The 22150-nt window shown below is 39.8% G+C and overlaps 2 protein-coding genes across 2 annotated transcripts; both read left to right on the top strand.

Moving 5' to 3' along the window:
- Positions 1-2037: 2037 nt before the first annotated feature.
- Positions 2038-9838, top strand: LOC113148130 (leukemia inhibitory factor receptor-like). Its single transcript, XM_026339641.1, has 18 exons — positions 2038-2181; positions 2288-2475; positions 3861-4012; positions 4112-4265; positions 4376-4654; positions 4752-4887; positions 5168-5304; positions 5396-5541; positions 5642-5795; positions 5962-6023; positions 6726-6948; positions 7348-7524; positions 7617-7718; positions 7819-7986; positions 8199-8327; positions 8440-8533; positions 8650-8716; positions 9301-9838. Exons 2-18 carry the CDS (start codon positions 2406-2408, stop codon positions 9781-9783), a joined length of 2733 nt encoding a protein of 910 aa, XP_026195426.1. The 5' UTR covers positions 2038-2181; positions 2288-2405; the 3' UTR covers positions 9784-9838.
- A 4616-nt stretch (positions 9839-14454) lies between these two features.
- june (JunE proto-oncogene, AP-1 transcription factor subunit) lies at positions 14455-21726 on the top strand. The gene is made up of 2 exons (XM_026340031.1): positions 14455-14539; positions 18295-21726. The coding sequence occupies exon 2, from the start codon at positions 18448-18450 to the stop codon at positions 19492-19494; it is 1047 nt and encodes a 348-aa protein (XP_026195816.1). The 5' UTR covers positions 14455-14539; positions 18295-18447; the 3' UTR covers positions 19495-21726.
- The last annotated feature ends 424 nt before the right edge of the window (positions 21727-22150 follow it).

Here is a 22150-nt window from a genome sequence, read left to right as displayed (position 1 = left end):
AGAAATCACACTGAGAGTGTTAGAGTTTTTCAGCACCCCTAATATTGTCTTCTGAGTGGTCTAGTTTTGTTTTGATCATAAATGCACCAAGGAGCATATTTGATCAAACCCCATCGTCTTAATATCTTTTTTCTATTATTCAGTGGTCGTGTTTAGTAGTCAAGTGGTTTACAGTACTACAAATTGCACAACTTGCTGACACAACATTTCAGCTGTCTGGGAGAGACAGATTTGTCACCATGACTTTAAAAGGAAAACACTATGTATCCACATGCGTAGGGGTGGACTGGTTGTGTGTGTTTCTTGGTACATGAAGAGGAAGCGATCACCTCGTCCACAGAGCTTAGTTTGAATGTAAACAGCACGCAGGTTTCAACAGTGAGTTGAAACTCTTACTACAATCTCTAAACACATACTGTAAGTGGCCAAAGTTACTGAATGTAAAAAGTTGGATATTAAATATAATGACACTGGCATTAATCCATCCTAGTTGCATCAGTATATACAACCCTCATTCCAAAAACAGACACTGTAAAATCTACATAAAAACACAAGACAATAATTTGCAAATTTCATAAATCCAAATTGTATTCACTATAGAACATAGAAACATACCAAATGTTTAATTGAAGTAATATTGAAATTGATAGCATTTAATGGGACAGTATCATTGTTCTTATAATATTATCACATGTTATTGTAAAGTGCCCTGAGATGATTCTGTATAAACAAACTTGACATGAACTGAATCCTGTTGTCCACAGTCAGCATCTCCTCCTCTTTTAAGAGCAGATGCCTCTCCTCGTCTGTAGACGTCTGGGAACTGAAGACACCAGGGACAAATGCTCCCATTCTTACCTGATATGGGATTCTAACTGCTCAACAGTCCTGGGCCTTCTTTGTCGCATTTTGTGTTTCAAGATGCACCAAATATTTTTCAGTTAGAGAAAGGTCTGGACTGCACATTCCATAGACACTAATGCCCCCTCATCCCATCATAGATGCAGGCTTTTAAACTTAGTGCTGAGAACCAGCTGGAAGATTCCTCCCCTCTTTAGTCTAGAGGACATTGCACCCATAGTCTCCAAAAAGAGAAGACCACATTTTAATTTGTTGGACCGCAGAACAGTTTTCCACTTCTCTGCTTCTTCTTCTTTGTGCACAGCTTTAACTTGCATTTTTTGAATGGCACCGCAAACTGTGTACACTGTGAGTTTTGGAAGTGATTCCTGCAGTGATGTCCATCACAGGATCATGTCTGTTTTTAGTGCAGGCTGGTCTGAAAACATTTATTTCTTCCAACTCTTCATCACTCTAACCATAGACACACAATAAGTGACTGGTAGTTGCCTTTTTCGAACTGAGAGAAAAGCCACTTACAAAGCTGTGTGTGCCTTGTTGGGCATGATTGACATAAATACTTAATAATGCTTAAAATGCATTAAAAATGCTTATTCCCATTCCTGCTCCCTCTCCCTGTCTTGTTGATTGCCATACTCTCCTCTCTTAACTCTGACAACCACATATGCACATATCCTCTATATTTGATAAACATGTTTTGTAGCCTGTTACAAAAGAGGAAGTGTGAAGGGCCCGTGTGTTATGAAATAATGAGCTACTATTCAATCCGGAGCTGCACTTCCCATAGTTTCCTTCCCATAGTTTCCTTTTGACTTTCGTAATCACTGGTCACAACATCCCCCTTTTTTTTTTTTTTTTTTTTACTTTCATTTGCTAAAAGAAAGTGTTGCATGTGGACATGTGTTTGGTTTATGTAAAGCGCTGTCATCACAGAAATCTCAGCTGCCTCCCGGACCTATTCTGAATGTTATCAATATGATGTTTTCTGCCTCGACTAGAACTCACCACACTGACACTGACTAAGTCTATTTTTACAAAGTTACAGTATTTCTAAATACCACAACATTGAATGTGCAAGCTAAACATGTCTGATCTGGCCTCTGTGACTCATCATTACCAGAAGGCTGCTCCTTCACTTCCTGCTTTGAAATCCACATGGATTTCACAATCGTTATCAGCTGAAGCAACAAATGGATTTCCAGAGAATGCATCACTGGCTGCTGTGGAAGGGAGTGTTGCTTCAGGCAGTAACTTGATAGGGTCTTTTCTGTTTCTATTTTGCAGTCGTAGCTTTCTAATTCAACAACTAGTCAGGCTCACGTAAGTATATTTATTCATTTTCTTCTCCAGAATTCCTCAGTAATACCCTCCTTCATGTTGTCAGTAGTATTACAGTGATCGAGCATATTGTTGTTTGTCTCCACAGGCACGATCAGCAGGTGTTTTGGGTGATGGATCTGACTAATCAATGAAGACTTTCGGAAAAGTTTCCAATCAAGAATCATCAGTTTGGTCACAGACAGTAAGTAATAGTAAGAAGGACTATGATGATGATCATGTGGCTGTTGCTGGTCGCACTGTTCTGCAAGAGCACACAAGATGGAAATGGACATGGTGAGTTTGGTCATTTTCTAATTTCTAACAGTACCTATAACTATACTAAGCTGCTTATACAAACAATCTAGTGTTTTATATAGGATGGCATTTTAACAACATTTAAAGTGTTCGCTGAACTAATAACTCACAACTTGTGGTTTTATTTTACCAGTTCTTACAGTGCTCTTCAGTAACTTATAAAATGATATGAAATGCTGTAGGTACTATGGACAGATTGAATAAATTTAAGAGAAGAGAAGTGAAAATAAAATTTTGAGGGGCAATTTTAAATCTGAGTGAAGAGTTGCTTGTATATGATTTGCAAAATTGAGCTGTTACGTGCATGACTCCTGGTATCCTGGTATTACTCATCTCACAGACGTAGCCTGGGGATAGGGGGAATCTGGTCATGATTTCACATGAAGTCACCCCACAGAAAACAAGAACAAGTTTGTTTAAGCATTACTGTGGTGGTGGGAATTATGTGGGGTTGGGTCGGGATGGAGGAATGGAATTAATGTCTGAGCAGTTTCCTGGTAATTCAACAAATATTGTAGCCATTTGTCACAAGAACAACAAGGTGAGGACCCAAAAGCAGGATGTAGGCAGGCTGGAGTAGTGACAGGCTGCAGGCACGAGAATCTAAACTAAAGACAACTGGTAGAAACTAAAGGCGACTGCACACAGGGCAGGAAAACTATCATACATACAATAGACTAGAAATGATTCAGGGAGTTCTTAGAGAAGAACTGGCCGAGCAGACTCGGAGACAGGAGAGATCTCTTCAGCAGAGACAACAGACTGACAGGGAGGCAGCGGAGTGGAGTGGCTTATGTGGTGGTGAGGTGGAGATAACAGGTGAACCAGATGAGGGTTAATGCGATGCGGTGAGACAGGGAGTCAGGAGCATGCAGGATGAGGGTAGTATATGAAACGAAAGGGGGACCACAAATGAGAGAGAAGACATAAACAAAGGAAATGTGCAGAAACCATGACACTGTCGATACATTTCACTCTGAACCACAAAGTTAAACCTTATAGTGATGCAAGAGGAAATGTCATTAGATGTACACCTTGTTCAAGTGATGTATTTTTATTTAATTGACATTACTTTGTAGAAACCTGTTTTCACTTTGACATTAATGAGGTATTTTTCTGCCATTTTTCTGTCAAAGTCGTCAACTTTTATTGACCATGATTGATTTATAATGTCAATAAAAGGATGAAACATCCAAGGGGGTGAATACTTTTTATAGGCACTGTACATTCTGAGAGAATTATGCATATATGTTAAAAACTAGGTTTTGATCAAATTAATCGAAATAAAACTGAAATATTTACATCAGTTAACATTGTCTGTTCAAGGGGCTCCCTTTAACATGTACTGTGCTCTTTTCCTTCAGCTGCTTTGCCTTGTGGACCTCGGAATCTGACACTTAGCAGCTCTGACCAGATGATCCTGTTAACATGGGAAGATGACCCCTCGTGCTTTACAGTACATGACACACTGGTCTATGAGCTGCTGGTTCTCATTGCTGACAACCAAGAACATTATGTACGACTTGAATTGAATCACAGCTGCATTGATAATTAGTATAACAATAACTTCTGTTTTTAAAATAGCCAAATAAACCTGTTGGTGAAAATGTTTTAGGAGGAAGTTACTGTGGCGCCTGACCAGATTGGCTCTACTCACTTGTGGAACTGGACATCCCATTTGGCCTTGGAGTGTGCTTCCCACACGGTCAGACTCAGCTCCCGATATAAGAACCAGACAAGCCCATGGAAGCTAGAACAGACTCTTCCAGGTTAATACTGAGCTCATCTACCTTGATGTTATAGCATATCTTGATGTTGTGATTCTTATTCTTCAAGTTTGACAGTCACGATATTTATCCAGATGTTTACTGTATCCCAGCTGTTGCAGGACAGAATAACCTGGAAGTAGCAGTTTATCCACAGGACAGAGTGTTTCAGGTTGGCAGCACAGTCACCTTCTGCTGCATCGTGCCAACGGGGGCGACTTTCAGCAGATTGTATCTTGGACGCTATAATAATGCTAATATGAACACCACCAAGATCAGCAATCAGACGTATGCCCTGACTGTCTACCTGGACCAGCCATCAAAAAACAGTTGCAACAATGTCAAGTGTGAAACAAACAGGGGCGGCAGCGGGGCTTGTGCTTATATTGACTGTAAGTCGAAATTAGCACAGTGTGAATGATTTTGTGGTTTAGAAATTTATAGTCCATCTTCTTATTAAGTGTTTTTTTTATACCGGCCGTGAGCTAGACCCACCTGGTGATAAAGGTCTTCAGTGTGAAACCCGGACTCTGACAATGGCTGAATGTCAGTGGACAGTAGGAAACAACGCCCGCCTGGCCAAAACACGAAATGTCTACTGGCTTCATGGAGGGTATAAAAAAAGGTGATGTAGCCATTTGAATTTTAGAAGCTGCTTCATGCACAACTGAAAATGAATCATCACTGAACTCCTACAGTGTAACCAGCTCCTCTTTTTTAGCATCGCACTCCTATTGTCAGATTTATGATGGATTGCAACCCATCATAAATCTGACAGGCCACCTTTAAAGTGCAATCGGAGATTTCATTGTAATGCTCACAATAGCTTATGCTTTCCTGAACATTATTGAATTTAAGGCACTGAAATGACATGCTAACATTTATCTCTTGTCATTGTATTAAAGTGAATGTAAAGATGGAGCTAAGGGGAGATGCTCCATAGAAATTCCAGTGAATGTTACTGAGGTAAACTGGACATTAACGGTAGAAAATCCACTTGGAAAGGTGGAGCTCACAGACAAGGCGGACATGACTAGAAGAGGTACAGCACCATACAGACATTCATTTCATATATTCACCACCGTTATAATGCTATAAATCATATCATTATATATTTGTGTCCTCTGTTTCAGTGCACATGTTGGCTCCAGATAATCCGACAGTTTCAAATGTGAATGCCAGAAATGTCAGCTTACATTGGGAGTGGAGCAAAGCGCACTACCAGAGTCTCGGTATAACGTGCCAAGTGAATGTTAGCTATGGTGGAACACATACCACAGTGAGTATATAGAGAGGAGCGTACGACGTTAACAGGGGTTTATTATATCAAGGTTATAACAACGTTGTCTAACACCGTCTTGTCTGTACTGTGTTTTCAGAGTGAAAACTCTGGAGTTGGGCTTAATTATATCATTCTAAAGGATTTGATACCAAACTGGAAGTACTATGCAGCAGTGCGATGTGCAACTACAGAGCATTTTTGGAAATGGGGTGATTGGAGCAGAAGTGTCAGTTTCCACACAAAGGGTGATGGTAAGTATTTAAAATAAAAACAAAAAAAAAAACAAAGTCAGTTATCTCTTTGTCTTCAATCTACTGTAGAGTGGTCAGTACTCTCTTTTCTTCCAGTTAACAACCACTTGGAACCGTCTGTAACAGCATTACACTGTAATAAATAGTGCTTTCCTCTGCTCCTCAGTTCCAGATGCTCTAGATGTGTGGATGTTGATGAAGGATAACAAGGTTGTAGTCGCTTGGAAAGTAAGTTAATGAGTTGGAACCACTTTTTAATACTGCAGTTTTTATAAAGCCTTTTGAGTGTTACTCATTAATCAGAAGAAAACAGTCACCTACTACCTTAAAGCAGTTATTATATGTATGAAAATGGTGACATCTAGCAGCTGTAGTAATTATTACAAAACTTTTACAGTGTATTGGGGGTCAATGGTTGCGTGACAAAACCCAGGACTTTGAAAGGAGGGATCAGTTTGTGTATTTCAACCTACACCACAGTCTTTTCTCTTCCTAAACTAAACCCATTTGTTTTTTAGGCTAAATGTAACCATCAGCATGTATTTCATGTGCCTAAAACAAACAACACGGTGATGGATAATACTGCATGATAATGAACTACTGATCCTAAGAGTATGCAGTTTAAAACAGAACTTTTCTTGGACTTCTTTTGTAAAACCTCTATTTGCCCCTGTTTGTCTCGCATGTCTCACAACGCTGGGTTAGGATTACTGTACTGTACCTATTCGCTTGCTTTGTACCACTTTGAATAAGTGTCTGCCAAATCCAAAGGTAACAAGATGACTTAATAGGAGATAATTACTTTCCCCACCCTTCGCTGTGTTTATGAACTCAGCAAATGATTTATGTTCTAAATCATGCCAATCAGTAAATGATTCAACTATCGCTGTAGTTATTAGTTAGAACTAAATAAATTAAATTCCTCTGCAGATGCCCCTGGCCCACCAGAGTCATGGAAACATCGAAAATTATACTGTGACCTGGGCAAAGACCACAGAGACAGAACAACAGGAGAACACCACAGTGCCTCACAGTGAGCACCAAGTTGAACTCAGTCTGAACACCAAAGACGAGTATATTGTCGCAGTTACAGCTACGAATATAAATGGCAGCTCATATCCATCAACCATCACCATTCCCCGTCGCAATTCAGGTATGAAGCTACTGCAACAGAGCTGCACACGCTACAGATACTGAAAAGATGTCAAGTCAGGCTTAAAACAATAGTCTTTTAGGATTTAATGAACCTAACTTATGAACCTAGGGAAACTTTTCACACATTATAAAACAACTGTGGACTACAGATTCAGAGTCAGTCACATTCACTTATACATCAGTACACACTGCTCTGCCTGGGCTTCCATTGCTTGTCTCTCAGTTGCCTCTCTTTCTTGCTCTCTCTCACCATAATAGCCTTTGTTAACCATCGCGTCCAAATAACAATCAGCAAGCCAACACCTTTAGTATAATATTTTTTATACTTTTTTGAGGAGGTTGAGCTTCCCCATGGCCTCTTAACAGTATCATATAACTATCAGATTCTTCCTTTCAGACCCAACCAGGGTGCCTTCGCGGATCAATGGCAGCAATGGCAGCTTCTATCTTTCTTGGTCTGCCAGTTCTAATGCCAGCTGTGGCTACATAGTGGACTGGTATCCTACCTTAGGGGGTTACAGTGTGGAGTGGCTAAAAGTGCCTCCTAATGAAACTAATTGCAGAATATTTTCAGGTAAGTCTTGCACTTTGTTGTAACAGACAGTAACGTTACATACACCTACTGTGTGTAAAATTTCATTTCCTTGTCTTACAACACCACCACAGAAAACTTCAAAGATGGACTGAGATACACATTGTCCATATATGCGTGCACCCAAGGGGCTCCAGTGCTTCTGGAAAGAAGAGAGGGCTATGTCAAAGAGAAGGGTAAGAATCAGATGTTTGACTTTCCTGCGGCAGAATGCGGTGACTGTGCCATAATTTTTTATTTTTTAAACATTGTTTCACTTACTTTACATTTATTCAGGAATAAAAAAAGGCCTCTTTGAACCACTGAAATGGAAACAGCAGGATTCAGATGTTGAGGTATCCTGGGCTACAGTATCTCTAACAAATCAGACTGCTTTCATCCAAGGGTATATTCTGTATTGGTCGGACAACAACAACAACAGCAGAATCTTCAATGTAAGCACAGGTATTGTGACATCTTGTTACAGCATAAATAATGAGTTCAAAATGATGCTCTAGAGCTCGACACATACAGGATTTTTAAGGCCCACTGTAAAGATAAGGGCGGTATTTGCTGCCCTGCATGTTGGGAGGGAAGACTAGAGTATTACATGGTCACCTTAAAGGAGCTTCATGATTTATTTTGCTATTAGTAACAAGGTCTTTCCCTCGGTTTAGCTGATCCTGGGGCCACCAGCCTGACTGCAAAAAACCTGAAAATCGGTACCTACACATTCACGGTGAAGGCCCTGACTGCACTGGGAGAATGTGGCACCACACAACTTTCTGCCACTTTGAATTCACTGAGTATGTTGTATTTTACTGTCAAACTACGTTTTCCTCGTGTAATAATCTATTATAAATTTGACTTTATTTTTCATTAACACCTGCTCCTCATCTATTTGTTTTAACTCACCAGCTGATAACTTGATAAAGGTTGTCATCATTTCCCTGGCCTCTGCTTCCGGCCTCCTTTTCCTCCTCACTTTTATATGCTGCAGATACTGGACATGGTAAGCATGTCATCTTAATAATTTGCTCAGCAATTTGCGTCTGATAATACTCAACAGTAGTGCATTTTGTATGTGCACCTTTTGGTTTAGTTTCATGTATTTTAACCTCCCAACAGCATCAAACGGAAGGTCTACCCACCGATCCCAAAGCCAGTGTTGATAGACAAGTGGTTGACATCACCGGTAGGTTCTGACAACCATGAAAATCAATTTCTTCTGTTAAGTAGAAGCAGTTGTATAATGTTGTGTGTGGCTCTAGAGGAAGGTCCACCACTTGTATCCAGACTAAATATCTCAACAGCTGCTGCATGGATTTTCATCATTTGTACAGACACTTGTAGTCAGACACAGGAATCAGATAATCGATCCTGATAACTTTGACCATCCACTGTTTTTGTCTAGCATCACCGTGAGGTTGAAATATATGATTTTGATTGAAATGTTTCAATACCTACTGTTATTAGATGGATTGCTGTAACTTATGAGATGATCAATTATAATAACTTTGGTGATCCCTTTAATTGTCAGTTGTTTTATGACCAGATACCTAGAGAGTGGAGAATTGATACATTGATATTTGTACACCCTCACAGTGGCTTTGCTAATGCTAATATATTGCTAGAGTCTCCCACTATAAATACTGCTAGGTTATCTATTTGGTGAAAACCAAAGTAAAACCATAGTATAATGAATGATAGTTCTTCTTAGAATGGAGCACTTATTGCTTTCTGCTGCTTTCTATAAATGTCATTGTGTTTGTTTTCTAGGATGAGCATATTTTTCACGCCCATTACATTGATCAGTATCACCAAAGTGAGGCTGATATCACAAATGTTCCAGAGCTGCATTATATATCGGGAGCTCCAGTGAATGGTCTGGTCAGCCAGGACAAGGTGCCTTTTGTTCATACTCAAACTTCGAAGGGTTACTACAACCACACCCTCAGAAAATACACCCCGCCGTCGCTCATTTTACCCACAACAGCCAACCCATCTCAGCCACCGTCACCACCTTCTATGTTCACGAGTATATTTCCTAACCTGTCGTACAACCTGATAATGCAGAACGGGGGTCAACAGTTTAACTCCGATGTTGAGCTTCAAGGGGGGACGTCTTCAGAGGGGAGCTCCAATGGATACCAGCCTCAGAGTCACCCAGAAACCTTCACTCTGAACCAGGCAAAAGAGAATCCAGACAGTCCTATGTCCTGTGTCTCTGCGTACATTGTATTACCAAAAGTGCCGTCCTAATAGCTGCTGTACTGTATACGTATACTATCTTGATATAATAAAAATATACAATGTATTGAGATCCTTTGACTTTTTAGCTTTCAGAAATATCTACAGAGGGTTGGGTTTGACATGCAGTGTCAACTCAACTATTTATGTCATTTGCCACAGACTCACAGTTTTCTCAGGAGGATGGGGTTGGTGGTCATTGGAGCACTGTGTATAGTATGACCTCTGTATTTCTAAAACCTTGGGCATGGTCCTGGCTCTCAGATTTGGATATATTTTATTCAATGAAGACAATGAACAGCTGGAACAAACAATCACAGAATATAGTTTAAAACCTACAAAAAAGTAAAATCCCCCTGTTTATCTTCTGTTGTGTGACAAAAAGTAGCACTTCATAACATTATTATTATTTTTTTTTTTACACAAATTTAAAGGAAACATCCCTTTAAGTGATACTGTATAATATAAAGTGCGACACATTCTGTTTTTCCACATCAATAAAAACCTAATTGATACAGTTCTCATTAACTGGCAGTAAAATAGTTACCTTATCAAATCATTAGCATCTAATGCATTTTCACTTAATTCTGAATAAAACAGACACATCAGTTAAATTTAAAAAAACCTCACTATTTCTGTAGGCAGCACTAGAGGGAGCCAGCACTCTGTTATATAATGAGGGAATCCTCAAACTAAAACAATTTACCTATGTGCAGTTTTAAGGTATTTGTACTTTGCCTTATTTCCATTTTAATCAACTGGGTGCAATTTAGTGACAGAAAGTAGAAGTATATTAGCATGGAGGAGCAACCCGAATCACTGGAAGGGCAACAGGGGCAGTGAAATGAGACAAGATGAGTCAGTAAATATGTGAGTTAAGCAATGGAAGTGTATGGTGTTTTATGAGAGGAGGAAAAAGCAAGCACTGGAGTTGGTCATTAGCATCAGCAGGAGGAGATAAAGTGGCTTTTTAAGAGTGCAGAGAATGATGGAGGAAAAGCTCTCAATGCTGAAGCTAAGCTTTTCTTCAGAGTAGTGGCACAGAGGTAAAGTACGTAAGCATGATCTGCACAGAGATTCATTTGCTTATGTTCCACACAGCCTATAGTGGAAAGAATGAGAGCATTTCAAGGAAGCAGACATAGTGACAGAGCTAGGTCATCCCCATATGTTTCACACCTGGTCAGAGTTTACCACAGTGTGGCAACAGTTGGAACTGCATAATGCACAGTTTTTACCATGGCAATGAAGGTTATTATTAGGGCATCTAAGTGGTTCGTAGGAGGAGAGAGGCTTCAGTCAGAGCGCTTACCAACGGTCCGTGGATGACATGACAACCACCACTAGCACAGAACTGCGTACTAAAAGGATCAGCTGAACACCGACTTAAAGTTGGGCAGGATGAAGGTTAAGCCAGAGAAATAGTATTTTAAGTGCAAAATGTGCTTTCAGAAAGTGTCCAACGGTGTGTACAGTAGGTTAGAGGCTGGAAGATACCTTTTCAGATGAACACACCCGATCCTGGTAATGGGGGCAGGGATAGTTGGAAAATAAGCACGTCCCTCACCCCTGGAAGTACATGGATGGCTCTGGTACTTCTAGTTTGGTGTGTCCCTTCTATTGTTGTGGTCCCTGACAGTGTTCAGTGTAATTAATTGGAGGGTAGTGGAATGTAGTATGTTTAGCATTTTACTTTAGCTTTGTCAAAGGGAACTTGAAGCTTGAAACATTCATTTAAACTTCAGAACTTACAGCCACTCATTTTTATCTTGAATTCATTAAGAACAATTTCAGCTCATTTCGGGAAAAATGGACACAAGGTTCTGTGTCAAAGATGAAAAAGACCCAAACAGACAGCAGCGTGTCTTCATAGACACAGAGTGCATGTCCACATCTGTCTTCTATTGAAAATAAATGGAGCATCATGATGAGGAGAATCAGTGACAACAGCAACTGTGGACTGTTGAACAGCTGAAGTCTTGTATCCAGCCAACATGGACAAATATTCCACTTTTAAAACTGTAACCATCAGTGTCCTCAGTTACCAAATGATTAAAACATGTCATTAAATGAAGATTGGTGTCACACAGTAGAAAACATGAGTCTGTCAAACTTTTATTCAGTGTTGCAGCATCAAATTCTAAATTTGCTTATATTTCCAAAACACAATACATTTGATCAGGGAGAGCTCTAATCTGAATCTTTTCAAGTAAATTAACAAGTCATAGATTTTACTTTTTATTACAAAAGTCTCAACTTTTCTCACATCTATTGCATGTCTGTCCTGTCGTCCAGGACAACAGCCGCCTAAGGCAAAATTATGATACTGGACTGTTTTGAACAGGAATTATCAATATTTACAACCAAGCAGGTATAATCTGTAGCAGACCTTATATTGCTGTACTCAACAAGCCTCCAGGGGTAACTAGCAGCATTGCAAACCATTGGTTTGGTTTTTAAGATTAGATGCAGAGAGATTTACTGAGCTGGTCTCTGTCAGAAGTCAAACTGAGACACCAGGACCAAACCAAATTTTAACACTCAGCATGATGCTGAACTCAAATCAAAACATCAGACAGAGTCGAACGTTTTTTTGTTTGTTTGTTTATTTTCTCCATATTCTCCTTTTTCTGAACATACAGTGAACACATCAGGTGTGTGTGTGTGTGTGTTTGTGCCGGTGTGTGTGTGTTGCCTGCACCGCCTACAGTAAGAACTATAATTACTTCACCCCGCCAAAGTAAACACACTTATCTGACATTATGCACACACACAGTTATTATTTGTTGGTCGGCATTCAGGCTGGTTAAATATTTGGAAGATCAAAAGTGAAAACAAGCAGGAACAGATCCAAAATAGGATCTGATCAAGTCTGACATGACATAATTGACTGATTCCTCTGTATTGTTCTGTGAACTGGGGGATTACATTATTTGCACCTGATGAGTTCATGGTCTACAATTACATGTAAATTGCAGCTTTTCTAATACTGATAATCAACACACTGATGTTTAAAACCAAATAATTCCAGTTAAATTACAATGAAATTAAGGAATGATATTTCTGACCATGAAGGCAGAGGTGTTTCTAAACTTAATATTTTTAAAACACACCTAGAACAGTTCAAGTATGATGCAACATGTAATTCTCACTATTTTACCGCTGCTTCCATGTTCCCATTATTCTGCAACAGAAAGCAGAACTGTGGTGAGTACGCATGACAGGGAGGACTCTTGGTTGACAAAGTAAAGATGTTGCTGCTGTAATTTTTGCAGTTACTAATTCCACATCTTTTGAGCAATTTAGTCATTACATGGTGATATTGTGATGTAAATTGGAGTATACTCCCTTTAATTATTATTTATATTTTGTTACCAATAGCAAAAGTGATATTAGTCATAGTGATATTGACGTTAATTTGATATATTTCTGGAGTCCCTCAGTCAGTTGGAGGTCTCCTTACTCCATTAGCCCCTCTCTCGCCAGTGATTTTTGTATACTCCCTTATCATGACTCAGGCGCAGTTCTATAGGGGGCAAGAGGTGACAGCTGCCCTCCCTGATGTAGGGTTTGCCCTGCAGCTCCCTTTCCCCGCTTCCCAACAACCCCAAGTGTTCAGTCCCTAAATCTGTAATTGGAAAATAATGTCAATAAGTATTGGTTTCAGTTTTAGTTTAGTCGTTTAGTAAAAAACGAGGTCTCATCGCTTTGTGTAATGATCTCTTCTTACTTCCAGCTGCATCTTTCAGCTGACAGTAGTAGAGTGGTTAGTGTCTGCAGCCTTTGTTATGCACATGCTCTCTTGTAAAAAGCCCATTAGAAACTTCGTTACGTGTTTACACTTCGCAGCGTAATCGGAATCCTCTGGGAGAAATCTACCTCAGGAAATCAGGTTTTTCCTAATCCCCTACCCTAATTATGTTAACCAGGTTTCCTGTTTACATGACACTTAAGAAAAGAGCCTTCTTGAGAAGGCCAACTGTAACCTGGGTACTTGACTGTAACCTTGCTTGCTTGCGTGGAAAAGAGAGTTTCAACATGAATAAAACCATGTTATGATGATGTAAATACCTGCAGTGCTGCACCTGTAGTTTTACATCAGGAGAGCTGTAGTTTTTCAGATGCTCAAAACTAAACCATTGATTAACTGACTTTAAATTATTTAAATAAATTAAATGAAATATGCTTAACTTTTTGATGCTTAAAGATCACACTTTCAGCATTTGTTTCTGCATTAAGTTGCTGATGCTAATGGGACAGAGGCAGCGTGAAGGTGCTGAAATGAATTTGGCTCTTTAGTGGATCATGTTCAGTCCTTTGTCACGTCCTTTGCCGTTGCATACGGACAGGTGTCTCATCTTTTGAATGAACCTAGCCCTGATGTTTTTGTGCCTAACCCTAACCTCTTGACCACCCTACCCTCCAGCCCCACCCAGCACCGTGGCGCCCTGCTGACACCTCAAACCAGCCCATGTACATCTGTCCAGCTCCACCACTGACTCCATCAGTGCTTCTAAATGTTCAGCACTGAAGTTGAAACAAAGTGGAGAGGGAAACTTTAATGAGACATGTCAATAATCAGCCTGTAACCGAATTACTTCATTAGAAATGTGTTAATAAGCTAAAGGACACGAAGTGTGAGTCACTTCATGACACACAGAGAAAGAGAGAGAGAGAGGGAGAGAGAGAGAGAGAGAGAGAGAGAGAGAGAGAGTGTGTGTGTTCAGTCTGACTCTGTCCGCGGATCCTTCGGCGGCTGTTCCTCTCTGTGAGTATCAATCTTCATCATCATTGTTAGTGCCCTTGTTCAGGTCGATCAGCTGTGTTGAGTAGTGATGTGAAGGTGTTACCGGTCCTCGGTGACCAGCACCGCGCTCACTGAGCTGATCCAGCAGCGGTGCCGCGCTCCTTCCTGCCTGTGTGTGAAGTTGCTGGAGCGGCTGCACCGGAGACTGGAGCGGGTTTGAAGGGTTTTTTAATATCTGATGAAGATGAAGACAGAACAAACGGATGAGCGGCTTGTTAATAATTGTTTCAATCTGCGTCCGTGACGCGCAGCGTGGCACGCTTTGGATAAAGGTTATGACATGAATGGACTGGGAGCTGTGATGTTAATGTTGGAGCCAGTGAAGGTGGAGCTGGGAGGAAGTTTGTAACGCACTGGGATGCAGTTACATGTTTAATAATGTGTTTTAGTAACTCAACACACCACGTTTTGCATGTTAAAGCCTCATTTGCCATCTCCAGCTGTCAGGCACATGGAAGAAAAATCCAGAGATTTATTTTGAAATATAGTGTAAGTAGGCTCCAAGTATGAAGTAAATAGAAATAAGAGATATTCTAAGTACATCAGAAGACACAAGGAAACAAGATTCAGACCATGTTATAGACTGACTCACTTGTGCTGATGCTTGTTGCATATGCAGTAGAGGTACTCAGCAGTGTGTGTGTGTGTGTGTGTGTGTGTGTGTGTGTGTGTGTGTGTGTGTCATTAACAGTCATTAACAAGGAATGTGGAAATGTTCATGGTCTTTTGGAAACATCACTGCCACTGAATGCTTCGTCCACCTGACAGGTAGCGTCAAATGATGATGGCAAGATCGTCTTTTAAAGCGCCAATATTTCTGGCATGATAGAATCTGTTGTGTCCGTGTTACAGCAGTGGATTCACTCTTCAGCTGATTGACTTTCCAGTTAGTGATTATCAGGCTAACATCACTACTTGAATACCACATATACATATAAGTGAGCAGACTTTTCTCTAAAACCCCAGGTAGGAGATTGTTCGTGTAATCCTGATTATTTATCAGGAGGCAAATGTTTGAGATGATGATGAACCTGAGCTGAATCAAATCTTCACGCATCTCATGGTCGATTTTGTTACTACTGTAGATGACACAGTGTGTGGCCTTTGCTGTGTGTACGTACTGTATGTAACCACTGCCTGTTTAACTCAACATTTAAATGACAGTTTTGTTTAAGTCGCAGTAATCACACGCAGTAGTTGTTCCTCGTCTCCATAGTGGTCACTAACAGATCTTGGAAAAAATAATGAAAGACAAAATCTGGTTGTTTTCTGTAATAATGTGGTGTTCCACAAACTTTCAGCAGCACTGACTTACACATGGTTACAGAGGTTTTAATACAAAGTTCCCTTGTTGTGTTAGTATCCATCCGTCACAATGAGAGTATTGTAATCAGCTAGAGATTTCTTTACATCCAGCGTTTCCTCTTGGACTAGAGGAATGATTGCAGTAAACAGAAACAAATTCACTGTATATATATTTACTGTTTTATGTGGGCATATGAGTGTTATGGTTAAGATCCTCTAGGATAAACTCAAATCAATTATTTTCTAATTGGAGCCAACAGGAGCAACGCCATGTTCGCTAATGTTGTGGCAGACAGGGGGTCAGCATGGGTTCTGTGACCAGTTTTCAGCTACATAACCTCGTGCACAGCAAGCTGCGATGCCCAATGTGTTCTGACACCAGTTGATCATGGCCAGCACGTTTTTACATGCTGGGTTCCTCTTTCCACTCACCCCAACCGGCGGGGGCAGATGGCCGCCCACCCTGAGCCTCCTTCTGCTGAAGGTTTCTTCCTCTAAAAGGAAGTTTTTCCTCTCCACTGTCGCATAGTGCTGTTCAAATGGGGTTGTTGGGTTTTCTATGTAATTGTGTATATTTGTAAGGTCTTAAACCTTACACTGTAAAGTGCCTTGAGATGACTTTTGTTGTGATTTGGCGTTATACAAATAAAACTGAATTGTGTTGCAATTCCACCTACATTTATTGGAGACAGTTAAATAATATACCTTTTACAAAACAACTATCATTTACTACTCAATCAGTGAAGGCTGTGCAACAGTTTTTTCTAAAATTCAAACGTGAATAGTCTTAAAATGATCATATTCTCCCAGGTATCACAACATCTTCAAATAGGTTAATGTCCATAATTTGAGCTTATATTTGGCTTTTCCTCCACAGGGACAGTGACCTGTCACTTTTGGTAAATTAGAACAAAAATGTCTAAACAAAAACAACTTTAATTTAAAACTCTTTAACCTATAGGTGTCTTGAGAAAGGAATGTTAATCTGTATGAAATGAAAGATTTCTTTAAAAGGTGTAAACTATACTCTCTAGACACATGCTGCAACCGGATCCAGTGAGGACAGAAGACACAGTGGAAGGCCCAAGTGCACATCTTTCCAAACAGACAAGTACTTACAAGTGTCCCCCTTGAGAAATAGATGCTAACTGCTCCTAATGTAGCTGCATCATTCAATTTCAATTCAATTATATATATATATATATAGGATCAAATTACAACAGAAGTAATCTTGGGGCACTTTACAGTGTAAGGTTTAAAACCTTACAAACCATAACTGTATACAGACAACACATAACTGTATACTGTATCACTGAATAGGAAAAGAGAAAAACCAGTGTGCAAAGACACTGTGTGTAGGAGACTCAGGTCAGCTGGAATCATTGGCAGAGTTACCAAGAAAAAAACCCTACTAAGGTTGTCAAATCAGAAGAAAAGTTTGCAGTGGGCCAAGATGCACAAACGTTGGACTTAAATGACTAGAATTAAGTATTGTGAACTGATGAATCCAGGTTTTGAGATGTTTGGATTTAACTGAAGAACAATCACTACAGAGCTCATATGCAGAGCTCATAAAAAGATGACAAATGCCTGCCTAACACCATCAGTGAAGAGTGGAGGTGGCAACGTGATCATCTGGGGATGCATTAGCAATGGGAGAGTGAGAGATCTGCATCATGTGCAAGGTCTCCTCAATCAGCATGGACACCACTCCATACTCCAGAGATAATGTGGATAGGCATAATGTCATTATGCAGCTTATCCAGCTCAATCACCAGATCTGAATAACATCAAACTGGCCTGGGAGAAGCTGGGCTAAAAAAAAATACGGACTGAATACTGTCCACCGACCCTGGACTCAATGGACAACCACCCATCCAAATGAACCACTGCCTCCCCTATAATTTCCTTTTTAGTAATGAACATGAAACATAAATATAATATGTGGAATTGCATATTTTAAATAGATATTTTATACTGACTTGTTTTACACTTTACAAAAGTAAAACACTGAACCCCAGTGTAGTAATTATAATTGGAATTACTTTGCCTGTTACCATTGATTGTGAATTTCACAATGTAGATCAATTAAATTGAGTAAGTGTGGATTAAAACATTATATACTATTATATTTGTCTTTAAGATTTAGGTATATGATAGCACAAAGTAGCATAACATTTTATCAAGTATGGGGACTTTTATATTACTATTATTAGATTTTTTTCCTATTTAATATAACCACCTCACCATACACAATAAATAACCCATAAAGTATTCATATATGGAGACACTCTATACCACACTTACGCAGCAGTACTGCAGCTTAGAGTTTACACCTGACTAATCTTTATGTCCTCCTGGGTGACCTCTTCCTCTCATCCCTCACCACTATGTTTCTTTTTCTTATGCAGGGACTCATCTGCTTCGTCCTCTCTTGGTTTCTTATTCTGCTCTTCATCCTTAAGCTGCCGACGCCAGTGGAACATTTCAATCTCCTCTGATATTCAGGTTAATCTGATTATGAAGATTTCTCCTGAGGTGCTTCTTCATCAGTAACAGCCGAGATGGAGACTCCCTTTTACCACGATGACTCTCCCGCCGTCCCCGGCTACAGCTCTATCGCTGAATACGAGCGTTACCCAGGAAACAAGATGCTGTTGAGTAAGAAGTCCATGTCAGTGCTGAGCAGTCATCACTTCCCCAGTGGTGGCGGTGGGGCAGCAGCAGGAGGGAGGGGCGGGAACCCCAGCAACCTGGGTCTTGCTGGCAACAGCTCCCTGATGTCATCAGCTGCATCCTCAGCAGTGTCTTCAGCGGACATAAACCTACTGAAGCTGGGGTCCCCTGACCTGGAGCACCTGATTATCCAGTCCAATCAGGGATTGGTCACCACAAGCCCTGTGTCCAACGCCACTAACCCCTTCATCTACCGCAGTCAGGCAACCAATGAGCAAGAAGGATTCGCTGACGGTTTTGTAAAAGCACTGGCAGACCTTCACAAGCAGAACCAGCTGGTGGGAGGTGGCCCCATGTCCCCAACCTCATCCTCCTCTGTCTCTCTGCAGGCATCCTACCAGAGGAACCTGATGTCAGGTGGAGACATGCCTGTGTATACCAACCTCAGCAGCTACAATGCGGGCCAGATGCCATATTCTGGAGGGCAAATCGCATATAGTGCTGGCTCAGGACATGGCAACAATGGAGCCCATCAGTCACACACCCGAGGCCTGGATGCCCCTCAGACAGTTCCTGAAGTGCCTCATCCACCAGGCGATCCCATGTCACCGCCTTCTCTCTCCCCAATTGACCTGGAGACACAGGAGCGAATCAAAGCAGAACGCAAGAAGCTTCGCAACCGCATCGCTGCATCCAAGTGTCGCAAGCGGAAGCTGGAGCGGATCTCACGACTGGAGGAGAAGGTGAAGGTTCTCAAGAGCCAGAACTCAGACCTGGCCTCCACCGCCACCATGCTAAGGGAGCAGGTCGCTCAGCTTAAACAGAAAGTCATGAGTCATGTCACTAACGGCTGCCAGATAGCAGTCGGATCAGCTCCCGCCAGCAAGTCCGGGGGAGGTGGAGGGGGCACTGGCAGTGAGGACTCCAGCTGCTGAGGAGGCAGGACACCAGGAGAATGATGGGGAGATAATACGCAGAAAAGCCTTTTACACTTTTATAATTTGGGCAAACTTCTGCTCAGGCTCTCGGTCAAAGTGAGCAGAGAATCAGCACTTCAGTGTCAACGATGCCTCACAAGTGGCTGTTTCACGGGATTTACAGTATGAAACAGTCCCTGTGAACTACTGTCAATCATCCAGCCAGAGGAGGTGGAGCACAGAGAGGAGACATGAATCCCTAAACTCTGGACCATTTGGAAATTGAATTCTTACAGGTGGTGATAGATTTAATTTACAGATACTGACTGTGTGAACATTCATACATTTTTTGACTAGTGAAAACTAGATCTTCAACTTTGCAGTACAAAATGTTTTAACAAATCTCACTGAATAAACTGTACAGGAAACAGCACAGAGGAAATGATTTTCCACCAGTGGTAAATATTTATCGTTTATAGTCAAATTGAAGACAGTTGCTCTTAAAACATATACATACATATAATAACTTCATTAAAATAAGTGATGTCATCTAAGTGGAAAACATTAATTAATAGGACTGCTTCAATTAGATAATGACTGTGATTTGAATTTTCTTCGTACTCAGTGTGTTCAGAGACATTTATACAGATTTTATCAAAATCCATTGAACGCCTCACTTCAACTGATCAATGCTGCAGTTGTTTTGTAATCTGATTACTGTAATCCCTTTACTTTTACTACACTGTACTCCAATTGTGTGTTAACAAGGATAAATAATCATCAATTCACAAAAACGTTCAGGTGCCCAGCTTTTCTCACTTTTGTGGTCTTGTCTTTTTAGATTGGAACTGAAGCAAGTGTTTGATTTAGGATTCGTTAGTAAGGACAATGCATCTGGATTCAGAAAAGCTGTACAAAAAAAAAAAAAAAAAGATATCTTGTGGCTATCTGGTGAATAAGATAGAATTAACACTGACAATCTGTACTGTTATTCTTTTCCCTTCTATACATCATATTTATTAGTTTGAAAGTGGAAGCACATTTATGCCTGTAAGAGAAGAGAAACAAACAAATTGATAGAATTAAACTTTCTCATTATGTCATAATTAAGTTCTAAAAAGTTGAACTTTTAGTTCTTATGTTTTATGTTTTTGTTATAGCCGTCCATATGTTTCTAAAAGTAAGAATAAATAATCTGCTGGAGGTTCTGATGTACAGAAAATGATTTTAAGCAAGATGTGTTTGCAAAAGAATAAGAAAAAAATTAATATTTTTCAGCTGAAATAGCTCTATCTTATTCTATAGGAATAAAAAGACATGAACACAACAATTCATAAAACATATGAATTACTTAAATTACTTGATAAATTTGACACATTTTTACAGTGTAAATACAGACTGCAAACTTCTGTGATCTTGAATGTCACCAACATGTATATAAGGGAAAATCCACTGTGCGGCTATGAAAACTAATACATTCTGTACACTGGGTTGTGTACATTCATATGAAAATTCTGCTCACTGGGTAAATGAGATCCTTAAGAGGGTTGTGGGGGTAATTAAGAAGGGACATCTAAGACCTGGAGTAGATAGTAGGGACAATGCAGAGTGAGGATGTTGCAGAGCCTAAAACATCAGTACCATTGCAGCAGTTGTCTGTTTCATATACTTTGATTTACCGTAGATTACCTGTTGATCTTAACTTTGTATGATGTTAATAGGCATTTGAGAGGAAATCAGAAACCAGGATTCTGTGTTTCCAGGGTTCATTGTAAGAGTGCTTTACTGTGCAATACCTGCACTATACACTGTTTTGGACACACTTTACATGTACATAATGAAAATAATATGATTGGGCACAGTAAGTGGCACAGTAGCTCACTCACTAAACAAAATTTAACGTATGTTGTTCATGCATGTTCCCTTTGTATTTTTGAAATGGTTTTGCACTGACTCTATTGCCTGTGAAATAGAAAGACACACAATAAAGAAAACAAATGAGATAAAGCTATTTTTCAAGCAAAAAAAGAACACCTCCACTATTTCAAGGATGAAATGTTACTACAGTTTCTGTCTGACAAACATGACTCCAACAAAGACTTTTAAAAATGTTGTTAAGTATGAAATGTTGCTTTTTTTGTTTGTTTTGTGTTTGTCAATTTTTAAACTTGAACAAGGCTTTTGACATCTCTGATGTTTCTATTTTTGTAAAAATGTATAAACGTTGCTGTTCTTGATATATTTCATGTGTGTGGACAATCTGATTTGATCAAATTCATTGTATCTCTATTTATCATGATTATCTTTTGTTAAAGAGACATGTTAATTTCCTCCACACTGTTCTAATATGTCGATGAGATGTTTGTGGTAATATATCAGTGATGAAATATTCACCTGCTGCTTGTTTTGCTTTTTCTTAATTGAGTAATGACATTTGTTTGTGATAAGATCCAAATGCCACATAAAATGAGTTGAGTTTCTTAAGCACCTCAGACAATCGGTTTAATTGGCTGTGAAAATAAATCACATAAATTGATTAAAAATGTAAATCCAGTATTGAAACTGTCAGGATTTCAGGTAAAACAGATATTCATTTCATATTTAGACATTTACTATGATTACAAAATTTGCTCCTTTATTAGGAACCTTTCTATTTAACATTTTACTGTAAAAT

Source organism: Anabas testudineus, chromosome 22 (genome assembly GCF_900324465.2).
Source record: "Anabas testudineus chromosome 22, fAnaTes1.2, whole genome shotgun sequence".
Taxonomy (NCBI): domain Eukaryota; kingdom Metazoa; phylum Chordata; class Actinopteri; order Anabantiformes; family Anabantidae; genus Anabas; species Anabas testudineus.
This window is presented reverse-complemented; position numbering and strand designations above follow the sequence as displayed.

Coding starts and splice junctions, on each gene's coding strand:
- june (XM_026340031.1), top strand. CDS start 18,448: ATGGAGACTCCCTTTTACCACGATGACTCTCCCGCCGTCCCCGGCTAC.
- LOC113148130 (XM_026339641.1), top strand. CDS start 2,406: ATGATGATGATCATGTGGCTGTTGCTGGTCGCACTGTTCTGCAAGAGC. Junction 4,013..4,111: donor CTGACAACCAAGAACATTAT/GTACGACTTGAA, acceptor AAAATGTTTTAG/GAGGAAGTTACTGTGGCGCC. Junction 4,266..4,375: donor GCTAGAACAGACTCTTCCAG/GTTAATACTGAG, acceptor ACTGTATCCCAG/CTGTTGCAGGACAGAATAAC.